The sequence below is a fragment of the Pan paniscus genome, chromosome 8 (assembly GCF_029289425.2).
Source record: "Pan paniscus chromosome 8, NHGRI_mPanPan1-v2.0_pri, whole genome shotgun sequence".
Classification (NCBI taxonomy): domain Eukaryota; kingdom Metazoa; phylum Chordata; class Mammalia; order Primates; family Hominidae; genus Pan; species Pan paniscus.
In genome coordinates, this window is record NC_073257.2 from 19,010,658 (window position 1) to 19,037,691 (window position 27,034).

At 43.4% G+C, this 27,034-nt stretch overlaps 1 protein-coding gene across 3 annotated transcripts in view; it reads right to left on the reverse strand.

Moving 5' to 3' along the window:
* PRKCQ (protein kinase C theta) overlaps window positions 1-27,034 on the reverse strand; it is a 156,210-nt gene that overhangs the window by 39,480 nt on the left and 89,696 nt on the right. For all 3 annotated transcript variants that reach the window (XM_034929904.3, XM_034929903.4, XM_055092388.2), the window contains 5 exons: window positions 21,944-22,053; window positions 21,063-21,180; window positions 19,350-19,510; window positions 14,915-15,088; window positions 281-372 (listed from right to left, as the gene is read on the reverse strand). In XM_034929904.3, coding sequence (XP_034785795.2) covers window positions 281-372; window positions 14,915-15,088; window positions 19,350-19,510; window positions 21,063-21,180; window positions 21,944-22,053 — 655 coding nt within the window. The remainder of the gene's footprint in view (window positions 1-280; window positions 373-14,914; window positions 15,089-19,349; window positions 19,511-21,062; window positions 21,181-21,943; window positions 22,054-27,034) is intronic.

Genomic DNA, 27,034 nt, shown 5'->3' on the forward strand with positions numbered 1-27,034 from the left:
ACATATTTGCTTCTGTGCTCAGGTTAGCTAGAAGCCTGATGAATCGGGATGGTTCCTTAAGAAACTAAGTAGTTAGTTTTAAATCACAGAGAAATGAAACCAAACTGACACGAATTTCAGTTTCACAACCTGGGAAAACTGTTGCCTTGCTCGATGTATTCCCAAGGGTTCACCTGGCCCTGGGATTCAGGCATGCCAAGTGGGAAAAAAGGAAAAAAAAAAACCCAGCAAGAACTGACAAGAACAGTGGAAAACTCCCAAACCCTTTAAAGCCTCTTACGTCGCTCTGGAAAGGTCGAACTTGTGGCAGCTTTGGATGTGGTACATTAAGTCCCCTCCGTTGAGGTACTCCATCACAAAAAAGAGGTTTTCCTGTGGAAAAACAAAACAATTCCAACTTTTATTCCATTTCATTTTTATTTATTTATTTTGTCCGACACAGGGTCTCACTCTGTCTCCCAGGCTGGAGTGCAGTGGCGTGATCTCGGCTCACTGCAACCTCCGCCTCCTGGCTTCAAGAGATTCTCCCGTCAGCCTCCCTAGTAGCTGGGACTACAGGCATGCACCACCACGCCCAGCTAATTTTTGTATTTTTAGCAGAGATGGGGTTTCGCCATGTTAGCCAGGCTGGTCTCCAACTCTTGACCTCAGGTGATCCGCCCACCTTGGCCTCCCAAAGTGCTGAGATTACAGGCGTGAGCCACCATACCCAGTCACAGTTCCAATTTTTAGCTCTTTAGAGAAAATACAACAAGGAGGACTACTTTTTAAATGGATTAGATCATTTCACGGGAACCAATTCTGTTGTGAAATCACTTATCAGAAGACTGTCAAAATCATTTAAACAATCTATGTTTTTGAGCCCCAGGAAGCCTGGGGAATCTAGGTGGGATGCCGTGTGACATCTAGATGCTTGTGTGTTACAACCCAGCAGATGAGCGGGGGGCACAAGGGAGAGTCCAGTTGACCTGCTGGCCAGACAATGGGATGGTGCCAGGCACTTAGGGCACTTAGCATGTGCCAATTGTATACTTATTGAAAGTGACAGGGTGCAGGGTGATAAGGAGAATGTGTTTTGGTCTCTGACTCCAAGGGCGGAGCTTGAAAACATTCATTCACTCAACACTCAGTAATTAGCTACTGAGCATATTCTGTGGGCGTGGCGTGGGGGGAGTGGGCGGGTCATGTCAGTCATTCCTCCCTGAAGCTTGCAATCAAGTTTAACCTTATTTTTCTCCAGTCCTGACTTAACTCATGGCAGAGGCAAGCCACAGTTTATGACGGAGTTCTTCTGGCAGAGGACATGATGTATGTCAGTAGAGCTGGGGCCCTCGAGTGGCCACAGTCAGAAGTAGGGCTGGGTGGTCTTCAGGCTGTGGTGGGCATATCAGCCAGGATTGTAACCAGCCTCAGCTCCTCAATGATGTGAGACAATTTTTTTTTTCCAATAAATGTATTTATAACACTTGAGAGAAACCTGATTTTTTAAAGCGTTATAACGCATCACAGAATCAGTAATCCATAAAGTGTGAGGACCTTTGGTGCGTCTGGGCATGAATTTGCATCTGAAAGTCTCACCTGGGTGGTTTCTTAACAGAATTAACCTTTACATTTTGATGTGAACCCAACCGAGGCCGTGGGGCATAGGAAGTAATAGTAGAAACATTGTTCTGGTCTGACAGTGAGACTCCTTGCCTGGTCGCCACAGAATGGGGAAACCAAGTATTGTGGCAATTATCTCAATAATCCAGGTCAAGGTAAGCATCCGTCTTTTTTCAATGTTAGTTTCCGATCTGATTTGCTAATTCCATATATCTTTAAGTGAAGCCCACCCTTTTCTCTTCTGGACAGGCCCAAATTCTCAGCTGACATAAATCATGACTTAACACAGATTTCAAACCCAATTTGAGAGTCGTCATTGGCTTTGCCTGCACACACCTGCTTTCTCACGCCACCTCTTGCTCTCATCAGCACCACAGAAAGAGCTTCTGTTCTAACCTCACCCTTTTACTCAAACTATAATGGCCCTATACAAGCCACAAAGGTGGAATCTTCTTTTAAGTAGTCACGAGAGCAAAGCGTATGAAAGTGTAGAGCGAAACCATTTCCAACAGTGCTTGAGTGAACGGTTTCTTCTAAGTGTTTGGATGCTTACAAATTCCTAGAAAGGCTGACATTTCAGAATTTAACACTGTCAATTTAGATGTGGAGAAAGTGGTGGGAGGGGACTGGAGGCAACAGTTCAGCCCCACTCCCATGCATTCCACACATCTTCCCACCTATTCTCCGGTCTGAATCAGACGCCACACTAGTGGTGAGCATTGAGGGGGTTGAATTGGCCATTAAAGTCTAAGAGATCACAGGGCACAGTCAGTGTTTACTACCATGAGGGTGAGAAGAAGACTACGTTGCTAGTGATTATTAATTAACAGCAATGGAGATTTATAGTATGTTGGATGCCCCACATTTAACCCTCCCAAGAGAACTGCAGGCTCCACAATAAATCTGTCAAATATCTGTTCTGCTCTGTGATAAAATTAGCACAAATGTATGCACATACAAACTACACGGTCCAGAGGTTTGGATTTTGAGGAGCACATTTTGAGGGATGGATAAGCCTTTTAAAAGCTGAATCCAAAATCCCATCATAAAAGATAAATACAAATATAATAGGCTCAAACTTTCATAAACAGCTGGGGAAGGAGAGCTCAGAGTTGAAGGCAACCCACAGCTGACTAGAACCTCTGCAGAACCGCAAGCAAAAAGAAGTGTCTGCCTGCTGGAAAGACTCTGGGCTGGCATAGATAGAAACAAACCAAGAAGAATGAGACTCAGAGTAATTGCAAAGAACGTGGGCTTCATCCTTACTCAGCCCTGGGTTCAAAGCCCCTCTATTTGTAACTCTGGAGACATGACTTAACCTCTCCTGAGCTTCATTTAGTTTGTGAAATGGGGTAATAATACTCCTACCTCCTAGGGTTGCTGCGGGTATTAAACAAAATAGTGTGTGTGGAAATGAAGCTCTGCATTGATCCTCAGAGGGCAATTGATAACTGATGGCAGCTGTCCTTCTAGGAAGCAATTTAAAAGCCAGGAAAGACAAAACCAAAACCAATCCAAAAACCAGCAAATACTTCCCAGAAGAAGCAAGTGAACAGTTCTCTGGCCGATGGCTCTCGAAAGAAAGAAGAAAACAGAATTAGATTCCCTCCTGGGCTGCCCTTTAGGTTCTGGCCACCTGCTGAGAGAGGATACCAAGCAGGCTGCAAAAGAGAGAGAGAGAGAGAGATGGTGGGGAGGGAGGGAGGGAGAGAATGTGGCCTGTGTTGGGTTAATTGTAAATGTCACTTACTAGTCTAGACCTCACGTCTTTATGGCGGGTAATACATTAACCAAGGCAAATGATTCTTTCCGGTGGGTGAGAATTGAAGCTGTGATGGCATTGGGGGATGGGACATGCCAAACGCGTCCCAGTCTTGCCGACTGTCAACAACTCCTGGCAAAGCATCTGTCGAATGGAAATTCTAGTCTGTGAGAAATGAGACTGTCGCTAATCAGCTGTGTGATCAGGTAAATCCCACCATCACAGGGCCTTGGTTTCCTCCTCTGAAAAATGAACCCTGTCCATGAAAATGAGAGAGTCACCATTATCTACAGCTTTGTTGTGATTTCCAGACAACTGAAGGCAATAAACAATGTTGACATTCTGTAGATAGGTGGGTAATCAAAGCTATATGACTCTTATGTTTGTGTTATTGATGTTTTAAAGAAATGGTATTTAAGTTGGGTGCAGAGGTGCATGCCTGTAATCTCAGCTGTTCATGAAGCTGAGGCTGGAGGTTCACTTGAGCCTAGGAGTCCAAAGCCAGCCTGGGCAACAGAGTGAGACCCTGTCTTAAAAAAAATGATGATTAAATACAAGATCAAAGTGATAGATTTAACAAAATCAGTTGTATAATTCTCATAGGACTGCGTTTGCATACACAAATATCATTTGGAGCAGATAAAGGTCCTAGAGCTGTCAAAATATATCATTATTTAAAACACAAGATAGTTCTTTAAAGGGAGGAATAGGACATTTTGTGAATATTCTAGAATTAGTAAAGGGTGAATTGTAAAAGTGGCCTCAAAAGTTATTTAATACAACCTAGCTTCTATACTGCTTTCTTCTTACAGTGATTACACTTTTCAAAGGAGAGAATGAGAATAAAGAGAATGGAAAAGTGTTTAGTTGTGATGACTATTCAACACAGCTAATCAAATATTGAGTAAACAAGGAAATGGCTGGCAAATGTGCATATATTATAGGATGAATGACAGGTTTATAGCATTAAAGAAATAAACTCATGATTTTTATCAGACTAATAACAGTTAATTTTGTAAATGCACTGAGAACTTGCAAATATCATGCAAATAAGATCAGATTTATAGACTCCCTCTCCAGAAAAACAAGATGGGAAAAGAAGGAAAAGAATAATTATAGTCATTTTTCTCGAGGTATCTTTTTTCTCCGAAGGCTAGTAAACCAATGTAATAAATTTTACACAAGAGAATATTTGCAATCTCTGCAAAATAAATAAAATTAAGATCAAAATATTTATGACAAAACATCTAAATTTACCATCACACCTTTCAAAGTATCATATGTTAAGGACATGTAACAAATGTTATAACAGCAAAGACTATAGTATAACAAGATGGAAACCAGAGATAGAATTCAACTCTTCTTTGGGACATCTCATAGGACAGCCGATGGAAAGAGTTGGGAATTCTGCTCTGAAGAAGAAAGGGGAGCTATCGTTCATATTTAAAATTAAATGAAAGAATTCATATAAAGTATTTAGCCCTGTGCCTGGCATATAGCAAGAACTCCTTATGTATTAACTTTATCACATACATTGTTATTATTTATCACACAGGGAAGAAAAGCATTAAGTTGCATTATAATCAGAAAAAGGACAGCCCCAACCTTTGCAAGATTTGGAGCGAGTGTGCAGAGGGAGGCCCCACACTGTGGGTCCCCAGGTTTAAGTGTTATTAATCAAGCTCACCAACAATTCAATTAAATATGCTCTACATTCCTATATGTTCTGTCTCTTGGGAAATATAACTTCATAATGACCAAGAAGGACCATGACAAATTCAGGATCCCTCAAAATTCTGCACCAGTTAATTGGCCATATCGGGAAAGTCTCCTCCTGCCCCTTTCAAGGACAGAACCTAGGGAGATGTCTACACAGGCTTGAGGCTGTTTAGGTATGGAATTCCGAGGTCCTGGGGAGTAGTTTAGGAACAGAGATGACCTCTTGGCTTCACAGGAAGGAGTGTGGTTTGAGAAAGGCCAAAGGGAGGATTCTAAGTGAGGGGCTGGGCAGAACCCCTCTTGCTTGGGTCTAAGGTTTAGGACATGGAATGAATAATTTTCCAATTAAATAAGTTGTGAGTTGGATTTGTGTTTAGGTATCTTGAAGTCTCAACTTTACTAATAATTTTGGATTGACCACAGAAAAGAGCACTCTCCTGTGACCAGCTAGGCTTATCTTCTCTGGAGCTCCATTTCCTTTGCTGTGAAATGAGGCGATCTGACTTGATAACCTCTACCACCCCTCCCTACTCTAAAATTCTTGATCCATGGAGTCTGTCATTATAAAGAAAACAAAAGAACATAACAAATCATTAGTTGTTAGTTATTCTGAGCAACCGAGATGCATCTCAACAGGTGAATGGATAAATGGTGGTACATCCATACAATGGAATATTACTGAGCAATGAAAAATGAGTTCTCAAGCCACAGAAAGAAAAGAAGAACCCTTAAATGCATATTCTTAAGTGAAAGAAGCCTATCTGAAAAGGCTACAACCTGAATAGTCTCCCTCTTGTCTGGTTTCTCCATCTCTGGCTCAAGCATTTCCCATGATTCTCATCCCTTACACTCTGCAGTCATAATGAGCTTCCATCTTCTGAAAACTCTTTCTGGAAGATTTCTGTATCACCACTGAATCTGCCTATCCACCACTCACTCCTTCACACTGTATTGTCTGTTCCTCCTCCATGACACATTCCACACTCAGTTTTTGATTGTCAACTCTTCACCACATTAAATATATGATCCTTTCTCTCTTGAACTTCTTTCCTCTCCTGTCCTCCGATACTCCTAACTCCTCTGTTCCTCTTCTTACCACCCCGAGGGATCCTATCACCTTTCCCCCCTGCTCTTCCTCCTACTTTGTAAAAGAGGGCTTTTCTGTGGTTTAGCACTTGAATTTCTGCAGTACATTGATTCTGACGCTCATATATTCCCACAGTTTCCCCTGAAGAGTCCCATGCGTGTCACCTCCTCAGGATGGGAACTGTAATCACCTCAAATACAACGTAATGTTGGGTCTAATAAGGAAACTCCACTCTGCTCCACTTTAGGAAGAAATCGTTGCTAGGAACAACACATATTAAACTGCTCTATGCTATTTATCAGATATTTTCTCTAAGACTGGTGGTGGAGAAGAGGATCCTGAAGTGACAGAAGTTTTAAGGGGGAGAGACAAGGAGATGGAGAAGAACGATTTTGCGATCAAGGATCAAGGCAGAGGCCAAGCGCGGTGGCTCATGCCTATAATCCCAGCATTTTGGGAGGCTGAGGTGGGTGGATCACTAGAGGTCAGGAGTTCAAGACCAGCCTGGCCAATATGGTGAAATCCCATCTCTACCAAAAATACAAAAATTAGCCAGGCATGGTGGCACACACCTGTAACCCCAGCTACTTGGGAGGCTGAGGCAGGAGAATCACTTGAACCCAGGAGGTGGAGGTTGTATTGAGCCGCCTGGGCAACAGAGTGAGACTGTCGCAAAAAAAAAAAAAAAAAAATCAAGGCAGAGACCTGATAGCTACAGTGGGTGCAAGATCATGTGAACTCTGGGATGAAGGGGAAAATAATGAAACAGGAGGTCAGAGAGGGGTGGGAAGAGGGTTTGTCAAAGATAGACTTCTCCTCTGCAGTTCTATTCGGGACCAGCCTTCCTGGCACCTGAGTTAGCCAGTATGATCTACAGTCAGACCATTTATCTTTCTTTTTCTCTTCCGCTCCCCCTGTGCCCAGCCCCTGAACATTATCTAGCATTCTACGGGCAAATGAAACAAAAGAAAAGAGCGAAACAAGCATCTTGGTATCAAGGAATGTATTATTTACATAGACAAGGTATTATTTAAACAGAACATATGAAAGAAGTCACAGAAGACACCCAGCAGTACAGCAGCAAAATCATCTTTCTGGGTCACGTAAGCTGAGAAGCCTGAGCGTCTGAATGACAAGTAGGATTTAGTGTATCTGAGCGTGATTTATAGAGTAGGTAGTTTTTCAGCAAGGTTTCAAAGGAGGGAGAGTAGGCTGGGCATGGTGGCTCATGCCTGTGATCCCAGCACTTTGGGAGGCCGAGGTGGGTGGATCACTTGAGGCCAGGAGTTTGAGACCAGCCTGGCCAACATGGTGAAACCCCATCTCTACTAAAATACCAAGAAAAAAAAAATTAGCTGGGCGTGGTGGCGCATGCTTGTAATTCCAGCTACTTGGGAGGCTGAGGTAGGAGGATCACTTGAACCCAGGAGATGGAGGTTGCAGTGAGCCGAGATCGTTCCACTGTACTCCAATCTGGGCGACAGAGTGAGACTCCTTCTCAAAACAAACAAACAAACACAACAATGACAACAACAACAACAAAAAACAAAGGAGGGATAGTAGATTCACAGAAGGCATGCACTTTCCTGAGGCACTCTCTTGAAGGAGATGTCAAATGCTCATGTCTTCTGGGAAGCTGGTGACAATACTTTTGGGACTTTGTGAGAATGGCTGACAAAGGAATGGGCAGATAATATGGGCCATGAGCCTGGAAGAATATTACAGAGTCACATCAAGATGAGAACAGATCTGTGAGCTTAAAAAGTGGGCGTGTAGGGGCCGGGCGCCTTGGCTCACGCCCGTAATCCCAGCACTCTGGGAGGCCGAGGTGGGTGGATCACAAGGTCAGGAGATTGAGACCATCCTGGCTAACACGGTGAAACCCCATCTCTACTAAATATACAAAAAAATTAGCCAGGCGTGGTGGCGGGCGCCTGTAGTCCCAGCTACTTGGGAAGCTGAGGCAGGAGAATGGCGTGAACCCGGGAGGCGGAGCTTGCAGTGAGCCGAGATCGCGCCACTGCACTCCAGGCTGGGCGACAGAGCGAGACTCCGTCTCAGAAAAAAACAAACAACAAAAAAGCAGGCATGTAGGAAAGATGCGGCATTTCAGATGCACTGAGTGAGTGTCTTGTTCTTTTAGTTCAAGAATTCCTGAATATGTGTTCACTCATTGCCCGTTATTTCCTGTGTATTTGGATGAGAAAACCGTAAGGAAACATTGTGAGTGCAACATTAATTTCCCATAAATTACTGTGTGAAAATAAATAACATTTAAAAGGGGTTGGAATTCCTAAAATGCGTTTTACACCTTGAGAGAGATGCGACTGTGATCTGAGTCACATATGGTTACAACTTCTGTTTCTCAGATTATAGATTAACTTGCTTCCTTTTTTCTCTTGTTCTGTACAATGACTAGAGAGAATTAAACAATTGTCAGGGACAAACACTTCCTGACTTCTTTTTTTCTTTTTGAGACGGAGTTTCACTGTTTCGCCCATGCTGGAGTGCAGTGGTGTGATCTCAGCTCACTGCAACCTCCGCCCCATGGGTTCAAGTGATTATCCTGCCTCAGCCTCCTGAGTAGCTGGGATTATAGGTGCCCACCACCCCGCCTGGCTAATTTTTGTATTTTTAGTGGAGACAGAGTTTCGCCATGTTGGCCAGGCTGGTCTCAAACTCCTGACCCCAAGGTGATCCACCCGCTTCAGCCTCCAAAGTGCTGGGATTACAGGTGTGAGCCACCGTGCCTGGCCGCCTCCTGCCTTTTTAATTAATGAATCTTGTTAAAGATTACCGTTTCCTTTTTTTGTCCTATTTTCCTTAGACCAGATGACAGAAAACCCATGACTATAGCACACTCTGTAAAAGATGTTAAATGTCCCTTTCCCAAAAAGAAACACTGCCTGTAACCAAGTTCCTGGAACTATGCACCAGCCTTGTATGAAAAAATGCAATCCTGCTAAAAATGCCTCTGTCTCTCCCTATGGAAACCCTAAAGTTCCCTCCTTTACAACTCTGACTTCATTCTTTTGGGGTGTTTCCAGGTGGGCCATCCTCAAACTTTGAGTTTGAATAAATGCTCTTTAAATTAGATTCTGGCCTTTTTGATTATTTCAGGTTGACAGCTGTAAACCGACTCATTTTTGTAAATTTGCTATAAAATCTAACATTTGCCAAATCACAGTTTGGTTACATAGCAGGGGAACCTGCAGAACGTCTGAGTGATGCCCAGTTTCTGAAATAACAACGTGTAAGCGTTCTCAGGATCAGAACGCCGCCAGAGGACGTTAAAGAAAAGAGGCTTATCTGTCACTACAGATGGGGGCAGCATGAAAAGTTAATTCTTGTCTTAGTGCAGGGACACGTCTTTGGAAGGATGTGGTTTCCGTGGGTTTTCTTTTCTTTGCTACAGTTGTGATAATTTCCAGGGCTCCTAGCTCAACTGAAGCGTTCATGGATTGCAGCATTTTTGAGAGCTTCAGATGAAGCAGTTTCTGAATAAAATGCTTGAAATTAAAAACTTTCTTAGATGGATTTTGCCTTAAAACTATGGAAATACCAGGATGACATCCTTTTTAAAAACTATCAAGTTCAAGGAGTTTTTCTTTTTAATTTTAAATGATAATAATGTCTTGTAGTTAGTACGGTACTTTCTCCAAAAAAGATCCAAACTTCTCTGCAAGTGCTATTATTGTTATTATTATTATTTTTCACGTTATCCTTAGGAAGCAAAAAAGGAGAACCAGTGTCACAAAGAAATGTTAGGTGACTTGTTCAAAGTAACTCACACACTCATGCCCTGAAGCCATAACCGGAAGTAGAGCTTTGTGTGTTCTATGAATAGAAAGCGAAACTCAGTTTTCTTTTTCATAAAAGAAAAATTTCAAAGTGATATTGACCAAGAATGTTCAACTGGTGCATATTGGGAGTGTGGGAGTCAAGGGCAGTGATGTGAATCTAGGAACACTAGCGTTCTGCCTCTTGACATCACCCTGGGAGGCCTCTCTTCAGAGGCCTGCAAAACCACGGCGGCCTGCCCTCAAATCCAACCTGAGGGAATGACCCAGAGACAGAGCTGTTCCTATAGGATCTAGAGCTACTTAGGTGTGAAATAGTAACACTACTTAAATGTCAGAATACAGATCGGCCTTTCAGAATTCAAAGGAGACACAGAGGAAGGTAGACTTTAGTTCACTTTTAATTTTTAAGGGAAAATTATTTCCTTGAAATTAAAAAGAAATAGCATCCTTACTGTGTTAGATGCATCTTTCCTTTCCAAACAAATTTTAGAAATAAATCCTCTTATTTTTCCACAGTTTTATCAGAGATAGAACACAGAAACTTTGGATACTTGAGTTATTAATCTTTCTTTTACTGCAGCATAATTAAAAAGAGGGAAACTGTTTTAGTGTTTATTTTTCCCTGTGTTTCAAAGTTTGATGGTTAATTATTTTTTTCTAATTGTTTTAAATCTACTTGTAAGTGGATAGAGTTAAAAGATTTATGACAACTCTTCTTGTAGACAAATTTTATTGTGGATTTTCCTATTTTTTTTACTTTTTAAAATGTAAGTAATGGAAACTATTAAAAATCTAAGTTGGAAATCTAGTAGTGCAAAAGTTGGCTGGCATCCGCACTGAAGGGGGTACTGAGAAGGGATCGTGCAATTTCAAGCCCTGCAGACTTTCATATAAGACAGAAAATGTAAATATTAACAACAAAGAAATGTTAGAAAAAAAGTAAAAGAAAGAAGAGCTAGCCCTTCTTTCCTCTTGCCAAGACAGCAGCCTCTCAGAATGCTGATCTACGTTAGACCCTGAGCCAGTAATTTAGGCCAGAGCCTGGATGATGTACAAAGTCATCTTGATCTAGCACACAGAAAATTCGTTGTGAAGATTCTTTTGATTTGAGCCTCATTCAGATTCAGGTTCAGATTCCATGAATTATCCTGTACATCTATGTCCCCAGACGGTGCCGTCCCATTAGGGCCCCTGGTTTTACAGCTCCCAGCCCCTCTGCCTGTAACTCTTACTCTCTGTCCTGGGCAGGGGTAAAGTGGGTGCCTCAGAGCCCTGTTGATAAACGGCAGAGCGGGGCTTGAACTTCGGAATCCAAGTCCACAGGAATTTTCACATTTTGTAGCTTCCTAAATGGCTTTATCATATTTTCACCCTTCCATAGGTGATATATCCCTCATCTAGGAACTTTAAAAACTTTAACAATTTAATCCAAATGCCCCTGATTAATAACAAGTGAATACCTGTCCTCAGAATCTCCTGAATAATCTGGTATTCAACAGGTGCGCTCTTTGGAGGCAGAGAGCAGATGAATAACTTCCTTTAAAAAATAACAATGCCCTGGAGAAGTACACAGTTAATTTATCTTATCTGATGTCTACACTAGTATACACAGGTAACTGTCCTCCCAAGAAAGGTCATTCCCAACATGTTCCCAGAACAAAGCATTATCCATATCACGTATCAATCGTTGCCTTTTGCATTCACTTGTGGTATTTAATCAGTTACTTTGACAAGCAAGGTTTGAATAATTAAGACATCTCAAAAACAACAACTCGGGGTGTTGGAAAAGGTGATTCAAGCTTCTTCCTTTGTTTCTTTCCTCTTTCTAAAAGGACTCAGTTCCTTGAGATCTGAGTCTTGAGCCAGTCAGATTTACATTTCATGTAAACATTCTCTGCTGAAGTTTTTTTTCTCTCTCCCAGCACCAATGCTGTGGATGCACTTGTGGCTCAGGTCTTGGTAAAGCATCCCAGTTGCACGGAACTCATTTATGCCTAGTGTTCCATCATTGGAACGCTAAGCATGTGGGAGTTATTTATATCCTACTGCTCAAGGTCATCACCAAGGTCTGATTTCAAAATTCAAAAAGTTGCAACCTCAGGCATAAATGGGTTAAGGAGATCTCTCATAAGAGGGACAGAAACAAATGCTGCCTGAAGCTGTGATGGACAGGCAAGAGAAAGGAGCATACCTATCTTCTACAAAGTGGGATTCCCAATAGCCTTCCCCGTAAGACATGAAAACCATCATACATGCAAATCAAAAAAAAAAAAAAAATGGGGAAAAGGCACCAAGAGAAGCACAACTGCCTAAGTGCCCAGAAGCCCAGTCTAAAGTGTGTTTATAGTAACATACACAGAAAGATATAATAAAAATAAAATCAGTTATAATCCTACCTCCCAATTAACAACTGTTAGTTTTTCACTATTTTTCATGCTTATACATGCAAATGTTCTTGCTTAAAAGGAAATACTATATATTCTCACTTATGATTTCATAAACAACATTCTGTATTGATGTTTAAGCATTTACATCATCATTTAAAATGGTTATATAGTATTATTTTCTCTGACCATATAATAATTTATTCAATAAATCTGTCATTGGGTATTTGTGTTGTTTCCAATTTTTCGCTATTATGAAAGCTTTACAGTAAAAATCTTTATTTATGGCAAAAAAGAAAAAATTTGTTTAGCAGTTTGCTACAAGCCTCAAAATACTGCAAAGGGAAAAGATTACAGGGAGCCCCAGGGTGTGCAGAAAATCTAGACAACAGTACGGAGAGGGTGGCAGAGTTTGTCTCTTTGCCTGCAGGTGACATACCTTCACCCTCCCAACAGCATGGAGAGGGTGGCAGAGTTTGTCCCTTTGCCTGCAGGTGACATACCTTCACCCTCCCAGGCCAATGGGTATTTATCATCTCCAGGAGGGAGTTTCTAGTACAAAATCTCTCTAGCCTTCATCATGGGAAGTTCCAGCCTGCTCCCTGCAGCAGGAAGTGGGCCTGCATTCTCCTAAATAGTTGACCAGGACACCTCACTGTTTTCTACTTCCTCTCCTGCAGCCACACCTTTCATGCCCAAGGCCCTTTCTGCCCATTCAAATTCCTATTTCTAGTTTCTCTCAGCTCTGGTACTTTGTGTCTGCCTTCTGAATTAATATTACTCATACTGTTAGAAATGCAGCCTTGACTCTTATTAGAGTGTGAAGTTCTCAAGGTCGGGAGCTGTATTATATACTTCGGTATCCTCCACAGTGCTTTGAGCACAGCATATGCTCAGTAAGTGCTTTGCCATGGTCTGGCTTCTCTTTATCTTAGGTAAGTGCATTTATTCATTGATTTGGTTATTGCACATATGCTGAGAATCTACTGGGAACTGCAGAGGTGGTGATGGATGCCCCAGTTGCCATCCACTTTCCTCATTCATTCCCTGGTTCCCTCATTAATTCTTCCCATGGCTCAAATCTCCTTAGAAGTTTTCCCTCATTCACTCTCCAGTCGTCATGGCTTGAGATAGAAAATGGGAAAAGGGCTGGGCGCGTTGGCTCACGCCTGTAATCCTAGCACTTTGGGAGGCTGAGGGGGGTGGATCACCTGAGGTCAGAAGTTTGAGACCAGCCTGGCCAACATGGTGAAATCCTGTCTCTACTAAAAATACAAAAATTAGCTGAGTGTGGTGGTGCACACCTGTAATCCCAGCTACTCAGGAGGCTGAGGCAGGAGAATCACTTGAACCCGGGAGGCGGAGGTTGCAGTGAGCTGAGATCACACCATTGCACTCCAGCCTGGGCGACAGAGTGAGACTCCATCTCAAAACAAACAAACAAAACAAACAAAAAAACAAAAAGAAAGAAAACAGAAAATGGAAAAGCCTCCACCCCTTGTGTTCTTTGGCCCTTAGTCATATGGTCCCACTTGGGGCTGCTAATTAGTGCGGGTGGTGGACAGCCGGGATGGGGTGGCAGAGAGGAGACAAACCAGTAAGAAGAATCATAATGCATGTGCATGTAAACTAATCTTCGAGGATGTTCATTTTAGTGTTATTTAAATCAGAACAAAAAATTAGAGATGTTCTAGTTAAATCACGTTGTAGAATATCCAAAGACGTAAGAAAATGTTCAAAATAGAGTGTAACAAATGCAGAGTAGAGTGCAGTAGGTATTTACAGTGGGTTGCTATTTTTGTTTTTAAAAGTCCACTGCAGAGAGAATCTATAGAAGGAGAAACTTCAAAGTATTAATGGCGAGTATATCTTAAGTGGTGGGATTATAAGTGATTTTCTTCTTTGAGTTTATAAAAATTTTCTACAATGATCCTGAATAATTTTGAGTCAGGAAAGAAAAGGATAATTTTTGTTTTTTTAAGGAAAAAGGAGACCAGGATGCAAGTCCTCCCAGAACGGCACAGCCTTCTGGCAAATTCAGCATAAGGAAAGGGTCCCAACGCCGAGTGGGAATGCAGACGCATCCAACCTCCACCTCCCAGCTCAGGGACTTGCTTACTGATGAGCCCACTCCAAGGCTGCTTTTTCTGCCAGCCTTGAAGAGAAAAATAATAGTGTATGTGCGTTTTGATCTATTTTCCAACTTTTATCTCTTCCAATACATGCAGGGTAGATGAACAAACACTTGTCACATTTTCCCCTAAGTCACGGACTGCTGAGAAGCCTGGTTGTTATGCTAAATGAAACCAAATTCTAAAAAACAGGAAAACAGACAAACAAATCTAGAAGTAAAGATCTTTCCCAATCGATGACACTAAAACATTCTAAGTAATACTTCCATGGTGTGTAGAAGGGATGTTTGGATGGATGGCAGGTACACCGAAATGTAAGATAAATATGGAGGCAATGACTCGTGTCTCCTAATGAGGGCGCCATTGAAGGTATCACGGTGAGACAGGTTAGAGGGGAGGTAGGGTTGTCGGAGCAGAAGCCATACCTTGGTCTGGAATGTACAAAACATGTGCGTCAGAAACGGATGCTCCCAGGCCAAGGAAAGAACTCTCTTCTCTACCATCGTGCACTCAACATCATCGTCCATCAAGACCACATCTTTCTTTAAGGCCTTTATTGCGAAAAATTGATTGGTTTTCTTGAATTCTGCCAGGAAGACCTAGAAGGAAAGGGAAGAAGTAACTTTATTTTAGAATTTGGATTCCCATTTCTTAAAAAAGAGACAGAGTCCTGAGAGACACCTGTGTTGGGTGGGAAAAGGGGTTCCTTCTCCAACCCCCATCCATCCTGCATAGGCCATTCCTGAGACAAAATGGAGCACTTCTCTGGTTTCGGACATGACATCACTGTTTCATACTATCTTTGTACTCTTTCCAAGGGTTTCACAAAATTATTAAGCAATTGAATGGATTTTTAAAAGTGTGCCCTGCCTGCTCAGGGATCTGAGTGAAGGTACAATAAAAATCCAGAGAGATAAACTGCACAGTGAAGAAAGAAGAGTTGAGTGTGGAGAGGAGAAACTGTACTCGAAACATCACTGCAAGTGCACATAAATCCTAGCTTTACGTTTTACCCAGTTTTTCCAGGCCAAAAGAAGAATGGAGGGATATAGTTCTCCTTGTGTACTTAAAAAATAAACACCGGCCAGGTGTGGTGGCTCAAGCCTGTAATCCCAGCACTTTGGGAGGTCAAGGCAGGCAGATCATCTGAGGTTAGGAGTTCGAGACCAGCCTGGCCAACATGGTGAAACCCCGTCTCGACTAAAAAAAAAAAAAAAAAAAAAATACAAAAATTAGCCGGGCATGGTGGTGGGTGCCTGTAGTCCCAGCTACTCGGGAGGCTGAGGTGGGGGAATCGCTTGAACCTGGGAGGCGGAGGTTGTGGTGAACTGAGATCATGCCACTGCACTCCAGCCTGGGCGTCAGAGTGAGACTGTGTCTCAAAAAATAAATAAATAAATAAGTAAACACCATTTTCTCTGACAACACAGCAATGAATTATTCATAGCAGAATGTATGGCATGTAGTAGGTCCTAAAATGTGACTGACACTGGGTTCAAAGGATAACTTGCTCAGATTCTTCGAGCTACTAGGGAAAGATTTAACTCCGAAGTTTACTCTCCCACTTGATTTCGCGGCTCTCGTATCAAAGGACACCAAAATGGGAATGAAACATTTTAGGAGCTACTGTGTGTCATACACTCTGCTACCTACTTTACACTTACGACCTAATTGCATTATCTAATTTAATTCTTAGCTCATCACACTCTGCAAGACAGAAGTTAACAATATCAACAACAAACACTGAGTTCAAAGAATAACTTGCTCAGATTCTTGGAGCTACGAGGGAAGATTTAACTCCAAAATTTACTTTTCCCACTTGATTTTGTGGCTCATATATCAAAGGACACCAGATGGCGTATGATGGAGGGTTTCAACAATTTTAGTTTTTGCAAATGATGCAGCAACACACTGTTGGCAATGGTAAGGGCATGGCATTTGGATACAGAAAATTCTAGCTCTAGTTTTATTTCACAGACATTTATTAGCTGTGGAAATGTGGGCAGATGAATTAGCCCCTCTGGGCTTCAGTTTCCAATTACTGCATCCTCTAACTTACAGGACTGTTGTGAAAGTCAGGTAAGATGAGACCTGGGAAAGTAGACTCTAAAATGATCTCTGAATCACAGTTGCTAAAATTCAGTCATTTGTCATTTGTTTCTGTTATTGACTTTTGGGAAAGGCTGAAGTCAATGATGTGACAACAGCCCTGAACATGTAAGTGTCTAGGTTTAAAAGCGATGGTGCAGGTTCGTAGCTTGATGGTAGCTGACTTGACAGAAGGGAAGGGATGAAACTTAGATGGGAATTCAGGCTAATGAATGATGCTCACATCCCCAGAGAACACACAATTTGTTTTCTTAGGCTTAAAAGTTGTTTGAGAACAAGGGTATAGAGGTCTTGGTGAGGAAACATACTTTCCATATAAAGCCAGAAGAGAGAGAAAAGACAAGTTTTGGAGTATTCTCAGTGTTGTGAGAAAGAGAAACAGCCATCCTATCTTGCTTTGATATCTCCCCCTCCTCTCCTCTCCGTGTATAGGGACCCAGGGTCCTGATGAAAAGAAGGAGGCAGCTTTGGACATGGAGTGGGGGAAACCTGGGGCTCCCAGCTGCACCTTGGGATACTGACTAAGGCTTGTAGGTTTAACTTAACGTCTTTCTTATTAACCTTATTGAAATGTGGAAATCCACATGGGAACAAAGAAAGATAAACATTTCATTAACAATTAAAAGTCCTCTTTTAGTAATTGCTTCTTTCAGTAAAACATCCTAAAACCAGCCATAAACTAAGAAGCCAAAAAGACAATTTCCATCTATATAATGTGCTTTCAATTTTTGGTAACAGGTTATAATTGCACATTAATTGCTGCTAAATTATAATGAAGACTGGCTGTAAAATTGCCTATTATGCTCAGATTAGCACCAAATGAGCCTACTGTGGTTCATATTATTGTGGAAATGAACAAAAAGAATTCATGAATATCGGCTACCATGTGCTGGACAGAGTCGATTCTGCTGAAAGGCAAGGCATCAGTGTTTAAATCCAAACCCCAAATGGAGCTCAATATTATTCAGCTGTGGTGACCGCTCAGTTGCATTTTAGTTTGTTTAATATTAAATAAACTGGGTAAGGCATCCTGCCAAAGTCTGGTGAGCAGGTGTGGTGTATAATGCTGCCTTTGGCTGCACAGATTCATAGAACAGTCATCTCTGATTAAAATTTTCCTGGGGGTCCCATCCAAGAGTGTAAAACAAATAGGAGCCCCATTAATACATGAGATATCATTAATATCAAAAATTACCTAAAAGCCTATATTCCATATCATCCCTCCTTAAATCACCAGCTTGAAAATTTTCTGCAGTCACCGGTAGTTGGTTATAATTTCTTAAATTATCTCTTCTTCCCTCTTCTCACCTCCCCCTTTTTTTTTTGCTCCTCCTCTCCCTCTTTCCTTCCTCTCTTTGTCATCTGTGAGTGATGGAGACAACCCCCCACCTGCATGTAGGGCAGGAAGAATTTAGAGGAGGGACTTTCTCCACAATTTTTTTTCCAGGACTCTCAAGCTACAGTTTTCTTATGGGCTGAATTGTGTCTATACTGAAGTTCCAATCCCCAGGACCTTGGAATGTGACTGTATTTGGAGACAGGACCTTCAAAGAGGTAATTAAGGTTAGATGAGGTTATTAAGGCAGGTCCTAATCCAATATGACTGGTGTTTTCACAAGAAGAGAGAAAATTTAAGCAGAGTGTGGTGGCACAACTGTAATCCCAGCTACTAGGGAGCTGAGACAGGAGGATCACTTGGGTTCGGGAGGTCAAGACCAGCCTGGGCAACACAGTGAGACGTCATCTCAAAAAAGGAGAACACTTGGATGCAGACATGCACAGGAGGAAGATGATATGAAGGCATGGAGAGAGGGCGACCACTGCAAAGCATGGAGAGGGGCCTGGGAAGAAACAACCCAGACAACACCCTGATGGTGAACTTCTATCTTCCAGACCTGCGAGAACATGAATTTCTGCTGTTTAAGCCAGCCAGTATGTGAGATTTTGTTATAGCAGCCTGTATTAGTCTGTTATCACACTGCTGATAAAGACATGCCTGAGACTGGATGATTTATAAAGGAAAGAGGTTTAATGGACTCGGTTCCACACAGCTGGGGAGGCCTCGCAATCATGGTGGAAGACAAAGGAAGAGCAAAGGGACGTCTTACGTGGTGGCAGGCGAGAGGGCATGTGTAGGGAAACTCCCCTTTATAAAATCATCAGATCTCATGAGACTTACTCACTATCATGGGAAAGGCACAGAAAAACCCATCCCCATGATTCAATCACCTTCCACTGGGTCCCTCCCATGACACCTGGGGATTATTACAATTCAACGTGAGATTTGGGTGGGGACACAGAGCCGAGCCCTATCACACCCCAAGGAAACTTATACAAGCTGGAAGATATTTAATAGAGAGAGAAAAAAATCACATGCAAACTAAAACAACACTCCAGGCTTGAGAATGAAGCAAAAGAAGAGAAAACAAAATGAAACAAACACCGTGTGAAACAGGAAGTGGCTGAGGCACCTTCCTATTTCTTTGGTGCCCAAAGACATCAAACTCATAGGCATGTGAGATGTACACTCTCCAAGCAAAGTAGCTTTGGAGACACAGGTTTCCAGAAAGCTGAGGCTACTATGGGCCTAGAGCCCTCGGGGTCCCTATTTATTCAGCACTGCCTCAGGAAAGCTGTCTCTGACACTCACATGCAATCCTAGTGGCCCTACGAGTTTAATTTCTTTGACCAGGAACTTGGCTCATCAGTTCCTGGAGTTGGGCCATAGCATTCTCCCGTGCATTAGCTTACCTTGCCAAAACTTCCTTTCCCCAACATTTTGTGCAAGATAAAATCCTCAATTTTTAGTTTAATCTGCAGAGATGGTCTTTCTATGTTCAGTTCAGGTTCTGGAAGATGGCACATTTTATCCACCTCATCCAACGGAGACTCCCAGGAAATGCCCTGAGGCTCTGAAAATGCAAGCTGGTGGTTAAAAATGAACATGGAGTAATGGAAGTCATTCTAGTTACTGAGAGCACATGCTTTCTCTTCTACTTCCCATGCTGAGGCTCCATCATAGTAATTGGGGGTGTTTAGAGGGTTTCCTGCAGTTCAGGCAGCTTTAATACCTTTCCATCTGTCTGTGAGGGCAGCACCCCCTGTCTGTGAGCCTGGCATTTGGATTTTGGAGTGTGGACTATGTCTCTTTCTTCAATAGACTGGGAAATAGTTCAACTTAAGAAACAAATGCCAATCAGTAAAAGACCATATATGCAAAATACACAAGCACTGCTAATAATGCCACATCAAGGACATCTAGGGATTTTAACCAAATTTTACGAAAAAAATGATTTTCAATTGTTTGCATGGCTCATAAACACAGTGGCATCAGTTTCTACAATTTACAGCGTGAGAGAGAGAGGAAATGAAATCTAGCAGATTTTTAAAGATCTGAACTGCATCATTCATCCCAGAATTCAAGTCAAGATGCTGCCTATGTTGGCCGGGTGTGGTGGCTCACACATGTAATCTGACAACTTCGGGAGGCCGAGGTGGGCGGATTGCCTGAGCTCAGGCATTTGAGGCCAGCCTGGGCGACATGGTGAAGCCCCATCTCTACTAAAATACAAAGAATTAGCTGGGTGCGGTTGTGTGCGCAAGTAGTCCCAGGTACTCGGGAAGCTGAGGCAGGAGAATCCCTTGAACCCACAGGGCGGAGGTTGCAGTGAGCTGAGATTGTGCCACTGCACTGTAGCCTGGGCCACAGAGCAAGACTCTGTCTTCAAAAAGGAAAAAAAAAAAAGATGCTGCCTATGTTGATCATTGCTAAGACATAGTCTCCTTGACTGCCTGGCAACCCCTCCTAAATGTAACCCAAACCTTTCTTTTACATTTTTAAGTTGATTTGAAGTCAGAGAAAACATAAGAGAAATTTTTAGGAATTTCCCCCTGCCTACAATAGTCTCTATATTTTTAAATCCCTAGGTTTATCTTTCATACTCTTCCAAGGACACTAAGTATTTTAGAATGTATGCTGAAACGACTCAGGTCTCAGAAACATGGGTCATATCCACTCATGAACTGCTTTCAAACAGTAGGCTGGAAAAACTGCCATAATGTCATGAAAGTGGCTTTGAGTCCTTCTCTTTCCTACCCTTAAATTTAAGTCTCAAAGGTGCAGAGTAAGAATGTGTTCTGTGGCCTTCCCACCATCAAATTTTAAGACAGATTTATTTCTGTGAAACCATTTGACACTGACAGAATGTAACATGCTGAAACTCTAAGAAAACATTTGCGGTTGTTCCCTCCAGACCTATCCCATTTTCTAACTCCCGCTCCTGCCTTTTACAAAGGTAAAAGGTTTTAGTTTCTTTTCTAAGAAGTGGGAGCCTCTTAATTGGTAGCTGGAGGTGGATCACCTATCAGACCAGGTAAGCTGATAACTTAAATCCAAGGGCATCAGATTAGGGTTAATTGAGATTAATGACTGACAGTGATTAGACTGCTGATCAGGACAGCTACCTCTTTTTCCCGGTGTCGGTAAACATGGCGGCCTTGCTTCATTTTTGATGGAGCATGGGAGACCAATTTCAACCGGACCTTCTCTGAAGATCTGTTCAGTATCTCTTAAGCAGCGAGCCTGGATGACAAACAGAGAGTCAGACCACCCACCCACCCACCATTGATGGAACAGCTCAGCCTGCTAACCATGGGGACAAAGGCCATTCAAAATTTTTAAATGCATAGGGTCACCAAAGATCTCCTTATCCTCAACGTTCTTTTGGAACCCCATATTCTGGGAGAGTCTATCTACTGTATTTTATGCATTAGCAGAACGTTTGCCTCCTTCACACTTTTCTGGGGCTGAAAGGATTCTCTCATGCTGCCTACATCATTCCATCACAAATAAGGACAGGTAGTTAATGGATGGGAAAACAGCTGATACAGGCAATGCCAAGTCTTAAAGAGGGTTTATCCTTGGATCTAGGAATTCAGCTAATGCCAAAGCAGTAAACAGCAGGCCAAATTTGCCCTGGACTCGGTGTTCCATGAGGATGATGCTAGCACATAAGTGTTTTCCCCCAGGCTATTCTATAACCCGAATATATTCACATAAAGCTGTCAATGAATCTTCAATAACTTTAATGAATTTATTTGTTTCTGCAATGCTCATGCCATGAAGAATTTAAGATTTTATAAAGATCTGCATAATACAAATGCATTAAATAAATATCTCAAAGATAGGGGGTGTGGGCATGGATATGAAAGCCAAGGGCAAGGCCGGTGCTCAGAAATACATCCCGGCATTTCCCATAGGGCTGCCACAGGTGAAGCAGCAGAAGGGCATGGACATCCTTGCTGAGCGGCCATGGCGGGAACGTGTCCACGGCACATGCTCCTACCTGTTGAGTGCTCTCAATCATGGCCAGCGCTTCAGCCATTAGCTTCTGGTTTATGCCACAAAGGTTGGCCACCTTTGTCTGGCATCTGTGATGCACATTCATGCCACATGCTGGAAGGAAGAAGGCAGATAGTGAGCAAGAGTGGAAGAACCCCCTGGTGCTAAGCAACTCTCTCTGGAGGTAAGACAGAGCCTTGCGGATAGGGAGGAAAGCCTAAAGTGCCACAGCGGGGAGGAAGTTGACCCTGGCTCTCCCTGGTAGTGATCCTCGTGCCGGAAGGGAAGTGAGGTAGGAGGTGGGACTCAACTCTGGAGGTGGGGTTCAGACGCCAGACCAAATTGAAGACTAGCTAAAACAGGGACAGGGCAGAAGCAGCTTTCCAGAAGACGCCCACCTGCGTGCCATGTCAGTTTAGTGTTGCCATGGCAACACCCAGACGTTACCACCCTTTTTCTAGGAACTTAATTTGCATGTAGTTAAAAGTGGGTATAAATAGGATTGCAGCACTGCCCTGAGCTGCTACTCTCTGCCTCTGGGGTAGCCCTGCTCTGCAGGAGCAGTCATGGAGCTGTAACACCAACAGAACTGTAATACCGTTGGCCAATGAAGCTGTTTTCTTCTACCAACAGCCGACCCTTGAATTCTTCCTGGGCGAAGCCAAGAACTCTCCTGGGCTAAGCCCCACTTTGGGGCTCACCTGCCCTGCATCAGAAGAATATTCCTGCCCACTCCAGTCTGGGTCCAAAACATCCCCTTTCCCACCTGGGCCATGAAGAGCTTCCCCCAGCCTTTAGGTTGAAGCCCAGGAGGCAGCCTCAGCCTGCAGATGGATATCAGACGGTGGAGCCGGAGTGTATATGTGGGAAGGGATGGAGTAGGAGGAGGCTAGCAATGCCAGGAGAGGTCACGGCAGAACACACCTAGCAAGACTGGACCAGGCCTGAGGGCCTCAGCTTTGAAAAAAAAATCACAAACTCTACACACGGTGTGGAAACAGAAAGCCACAGGCTTCACCAGTGTGGGCTTAGATGAGAAGGCCAACAGCAACCGGGTGTTAGAGCACATTCCCCAGTTTCCAGGCCCCTGTACCCATGCCTCCTGAAAACCTCGTGTGATTATGGGAAGGGTAGAGGGCCCCAAGAATTGCTAGATGAGAATGTTAACTAAGTGGATCTCACAGTCATAAAGAAAGTGATATTTCTTGCACGCATGAACTGATGGCGTAAATTGACATCTACAACCTGTTATGAAAGGTAACTCGAAGAAAAAGAACCAAAGTTTTCTGTCATCTTTATAAGTCACATGAGATGTTAAAGAAAAAGAAAGAGGAGAGGGAAATACTCGAGCACCTGTCAGGTGGGTGGAGAACGGGGTGCTGGTGGCAGCTTGCACAGCGTGGACACTGTGAACTTGGGCAAATCATGAACGCTCTGGGGGCTCCCGATTAAGGATCTCCAGCACTGAACTCATGATCTATACAGGATTCTAGCTTGGGGATCCTACAATTCAGGGTGAGTATTCTGATTCATGAATCTTGAAAACAGTAGCATAGAATCTAACTTCCATTGCCAGTGACCAAGAGATCCCTCTTGGACTGGAGAGCGTGTGCCCATGTGACTGTGTAAAGACAATTATTAGTTTTAGAAATTCAAATTTTGCTAATGAAACATCACCATTAAAGGCTGGGTGTGGTGGCTCACACCTGTAATCCCAGCACTTTGGGAGGCCGAGGCGGGCAGATCACCTGAGGTCAGGAGTTTGAGAGCAGCCTGGCCAACATGGTGAAACCTCATCTCTACTAAAAATAATAATAATAAAAATTAGCCAGGTGTGGTGGTGCACATCTGTAATCCCAGCTACTCAGGAGGCTGAGGCAGAAGAATCACTTCAACTTGGGAGGCGGAGGTTGCAGTGAGCTGAGATCGTGCCACTGTACTCCAGCCTGGGAGACAAAGCGAGACTGTGTCTCAAAAAAAAAAAAAAGAAACATCACCATTAAAATACAGAAAAATCAGAATCAGATATAAAGATTTCCAAACTCCAGCTGACAGAGTCTGCGAGTAGAGAGTGTTGTAATAGAAGCAGGCACCAGGTGCTATGACATCATGCAGTCTTAATCTTATCTGCTGATTTGCACATGTGTGTGCAAAGAAGCTTACTTAGCACAATGACTGGCATCGAGCAGGTGCTCAACAAATACAACTTCCTTTTCATCTTCATCATTTATTGCATAGATGTAGATACTAAAATATTTAGGTGAAATTTGGGCAACCCTCACCTGTAGTTCTCACTGGTCCACTCTTCTTCAAATAGCTCAATAATAAAATAAAATAAAGCAGAATTTTCTATGTAAATAACTATTACTTTTTTTTTTTTTTTTTTGACATGGAGTCTCGCTGTGTCACCCAGGCTGGAGTGCAGTGGCACGATTTTGGCTCACTGCAACCTCGGCCTCCCGGATTCAAGAGATTCTCCTGCCTCAGCCTCCTGAGTAGCTGGGATTGTAGGCGCCCATCACCATGCCCAGCTAATTTTTGTTTTTAGTAGAGACAGGGTTTCGCCATGTTGGCCAGGCTGGTCTCCAACTTCTGACCTCAAGTGATCTGCCCACCTCGGTCTCCTAAAGTGCTGAGATTACAGGTGTGAGCCACCGTGCCTGGTCAACTATTAACCATTACTAGACCGAGTATATAGGCATAGATATAGCCAGAAAAATTCACCTGAAGCAAAATCTTTTCTGCATATTTAAAATCTTTGTTGTTGTGTTGTTGTTCTTGAGACAGGGTCTTGCTCTGTTGCCCAGGCTGGAGTGCAGTGGTGCAATCATAGCTCACTGCAGCCTCAAACCCCTGGGTTCAAGCCATCCTCTTGCCTCAGCCTCTTGTGTAGCTGAGACCACAGGCGTGCACACCACTACACCCGACTAATTTTTTATTTTTCGTAGAGATGGGGGTCTCACTTTGTTGCCCAGGCTGGTCTCAAACTCCTGGGCTCAAGCCATCCTTCCGCATTGCCCTCCCAAAGTGCTGGGATTACAGGTCTGTTACCGTGCCCGGCCTAAAATCTTTACTATAGAAAGGATTTTTTTTTTCATGATTGTGCTCCAAATTCCACATTGTCGGCATAACTCGCATAACTCACATTCACCCTATTTAGAAGGTGTTAGGTTTCAACTTCGGTAGCCCCAGCTCCATTTTCTTATGCATCACCGTGACACCAAGTGAGGCTGTCAGCTAGGATTGAACATAGAGGGATGGAGTTTTACTTTGCTCCTTAAAACTGTAGCCACATCTAGGCTTCTCTGTGACTTGCATGGCCGCGAAGAAAGGCCACCACCATCTCCACGACAAGGTCCTAAGTCTTTGTTACTAACCTATCAGGCCGTAACTCAGTTTCTTGGAGGGCAAAGAGTCCCTCTGGATGACTGTTTTCTTGGGAATTATTGTGGGGAGAGAGAGAAGGCAGGGTAAAAGACTAAGGAGGCCCTACCTAAGAAGACGGCTTGTAAGGAGGCAGGATGAAAGGGAGGCAGAGAGGGAGGGAAGAGAGCTGGAGAAGAGGGCGAGAAGAGTCGAGAGAGGAGGACGCGGGGGCATGCGGGGTGAGCGGAGCGGGCAGGGTGAGCACAGTGGAGGGGCAGGGACCCGGGGGTGTCAGAAGCAAGAATGGAAAACAAACCGGGGCAGGGGAGGGGGAGGAGAGGGGACAAAAGGAAAAGGGGAGGGGAGCACTTGAAATGAAGGTGGCAGGAGAGAGCGAGGAACAGAAAGGAGCGGAAAGGAAAGAGTATTCGAGGAAAGAAATGAAACAAAGCAGGCAGAAGAGCCGTGAAATAACGCCCAGGAACCCCTGGGAAGCTCTAAGCTGTGCCGCGGCGCTGCTGGGACCAGCTCTTCTTGCAAGTGGATTCTCGGGCTCCCAGGACAGAGAACCCGACCTGAGACCATCACAGGAGAACCAAGAGGCGAGAATTTCTCCTGTTTCTGTGGATACCGTCAGGATGCAGGATGCCGGGACACTATGTTTTGTCTCTGACCTCCTAATGAACTCTTAATACCCTGCCTATCCATGTCTTCTTGAACAGGGGTGTAGAGAAAAGCGTGTCAGTGTCCTTTGGGGCCAGGAACGGATTCTTGAGGCTAATGTTGGCCTCCTGTGATGTCTGCTTTAGGTAATGATTTGAAAACCTCACCCCTCCTGCCTCCACTGAGAGGTCGCTCTGGGTTCCACCAGACATGTGAACAGGATTGGGATGAAGAAGGGGAGAATGTGGAAGATGCTGTGCCGCCTTCCATCACGTACCTCATTGCTCAAAAGAGAGGACATACATTAGTCAGTAGCACTGATCAAAATAGGGCTGCCAAGAAAAAATAAAGTGGCTTATATATTTAATACTTCATCATAAGAAAAGGTCTGTGCTCACCAGGCATGGTGACTCACTCCTGTAATCCCAGCACTTTTGGAGGCTGAGGAGACAAGATCGCTTGAACCCAGGAGTTTGAGACCAGCCTGGGCAACATAGCAAGACCATATCTCTAAAAAAAAACCCAAAAACAACAACAACAAAAACAAAAACAGGCATGGTAGCACATGGCCATGGTCCCAGCTACTTGAGAGGCTAAGGTGGGAGGATTGCTTGAGTCCAAGAAGTCAAGGCTGCAGTGAGCTGTGATCGAGCCACTGCACGCCAGTCTCAAGTCTGGGCAACAAAGTGAGACCCTGTCTCAGAAAAAAAGTAAAAGAAGAAGAAAAAAATCAGAAGCTGGCTGTATGCAACAGGTGGTTCTCCTTTTGTGGCTCTATTCTCTGGGCTCTGCCCACGTCTCTCCCCAACCAGAAAGCAGAGTGCCTTGTCAGTTCTTGAGGGTTTTTTTTTTTTCTTCCCTAGTCCTTAATCCTAGTGTAACAGCATCTCAGCTTCTAAACGTTATCGCCTTAGCAACTTGGAGTTGTACAGCAAGAAAGCCTTGCCTTGTTTCCTTTTTTGATGGTAGGTCTGAGAAACTCCATCAATAATGAATGGCAGGTTAGGTTCTGCTGCGATCCTGGCCTTGGAGGAAAGACCAGAAAACAGGCAATGGTGGTCACAAC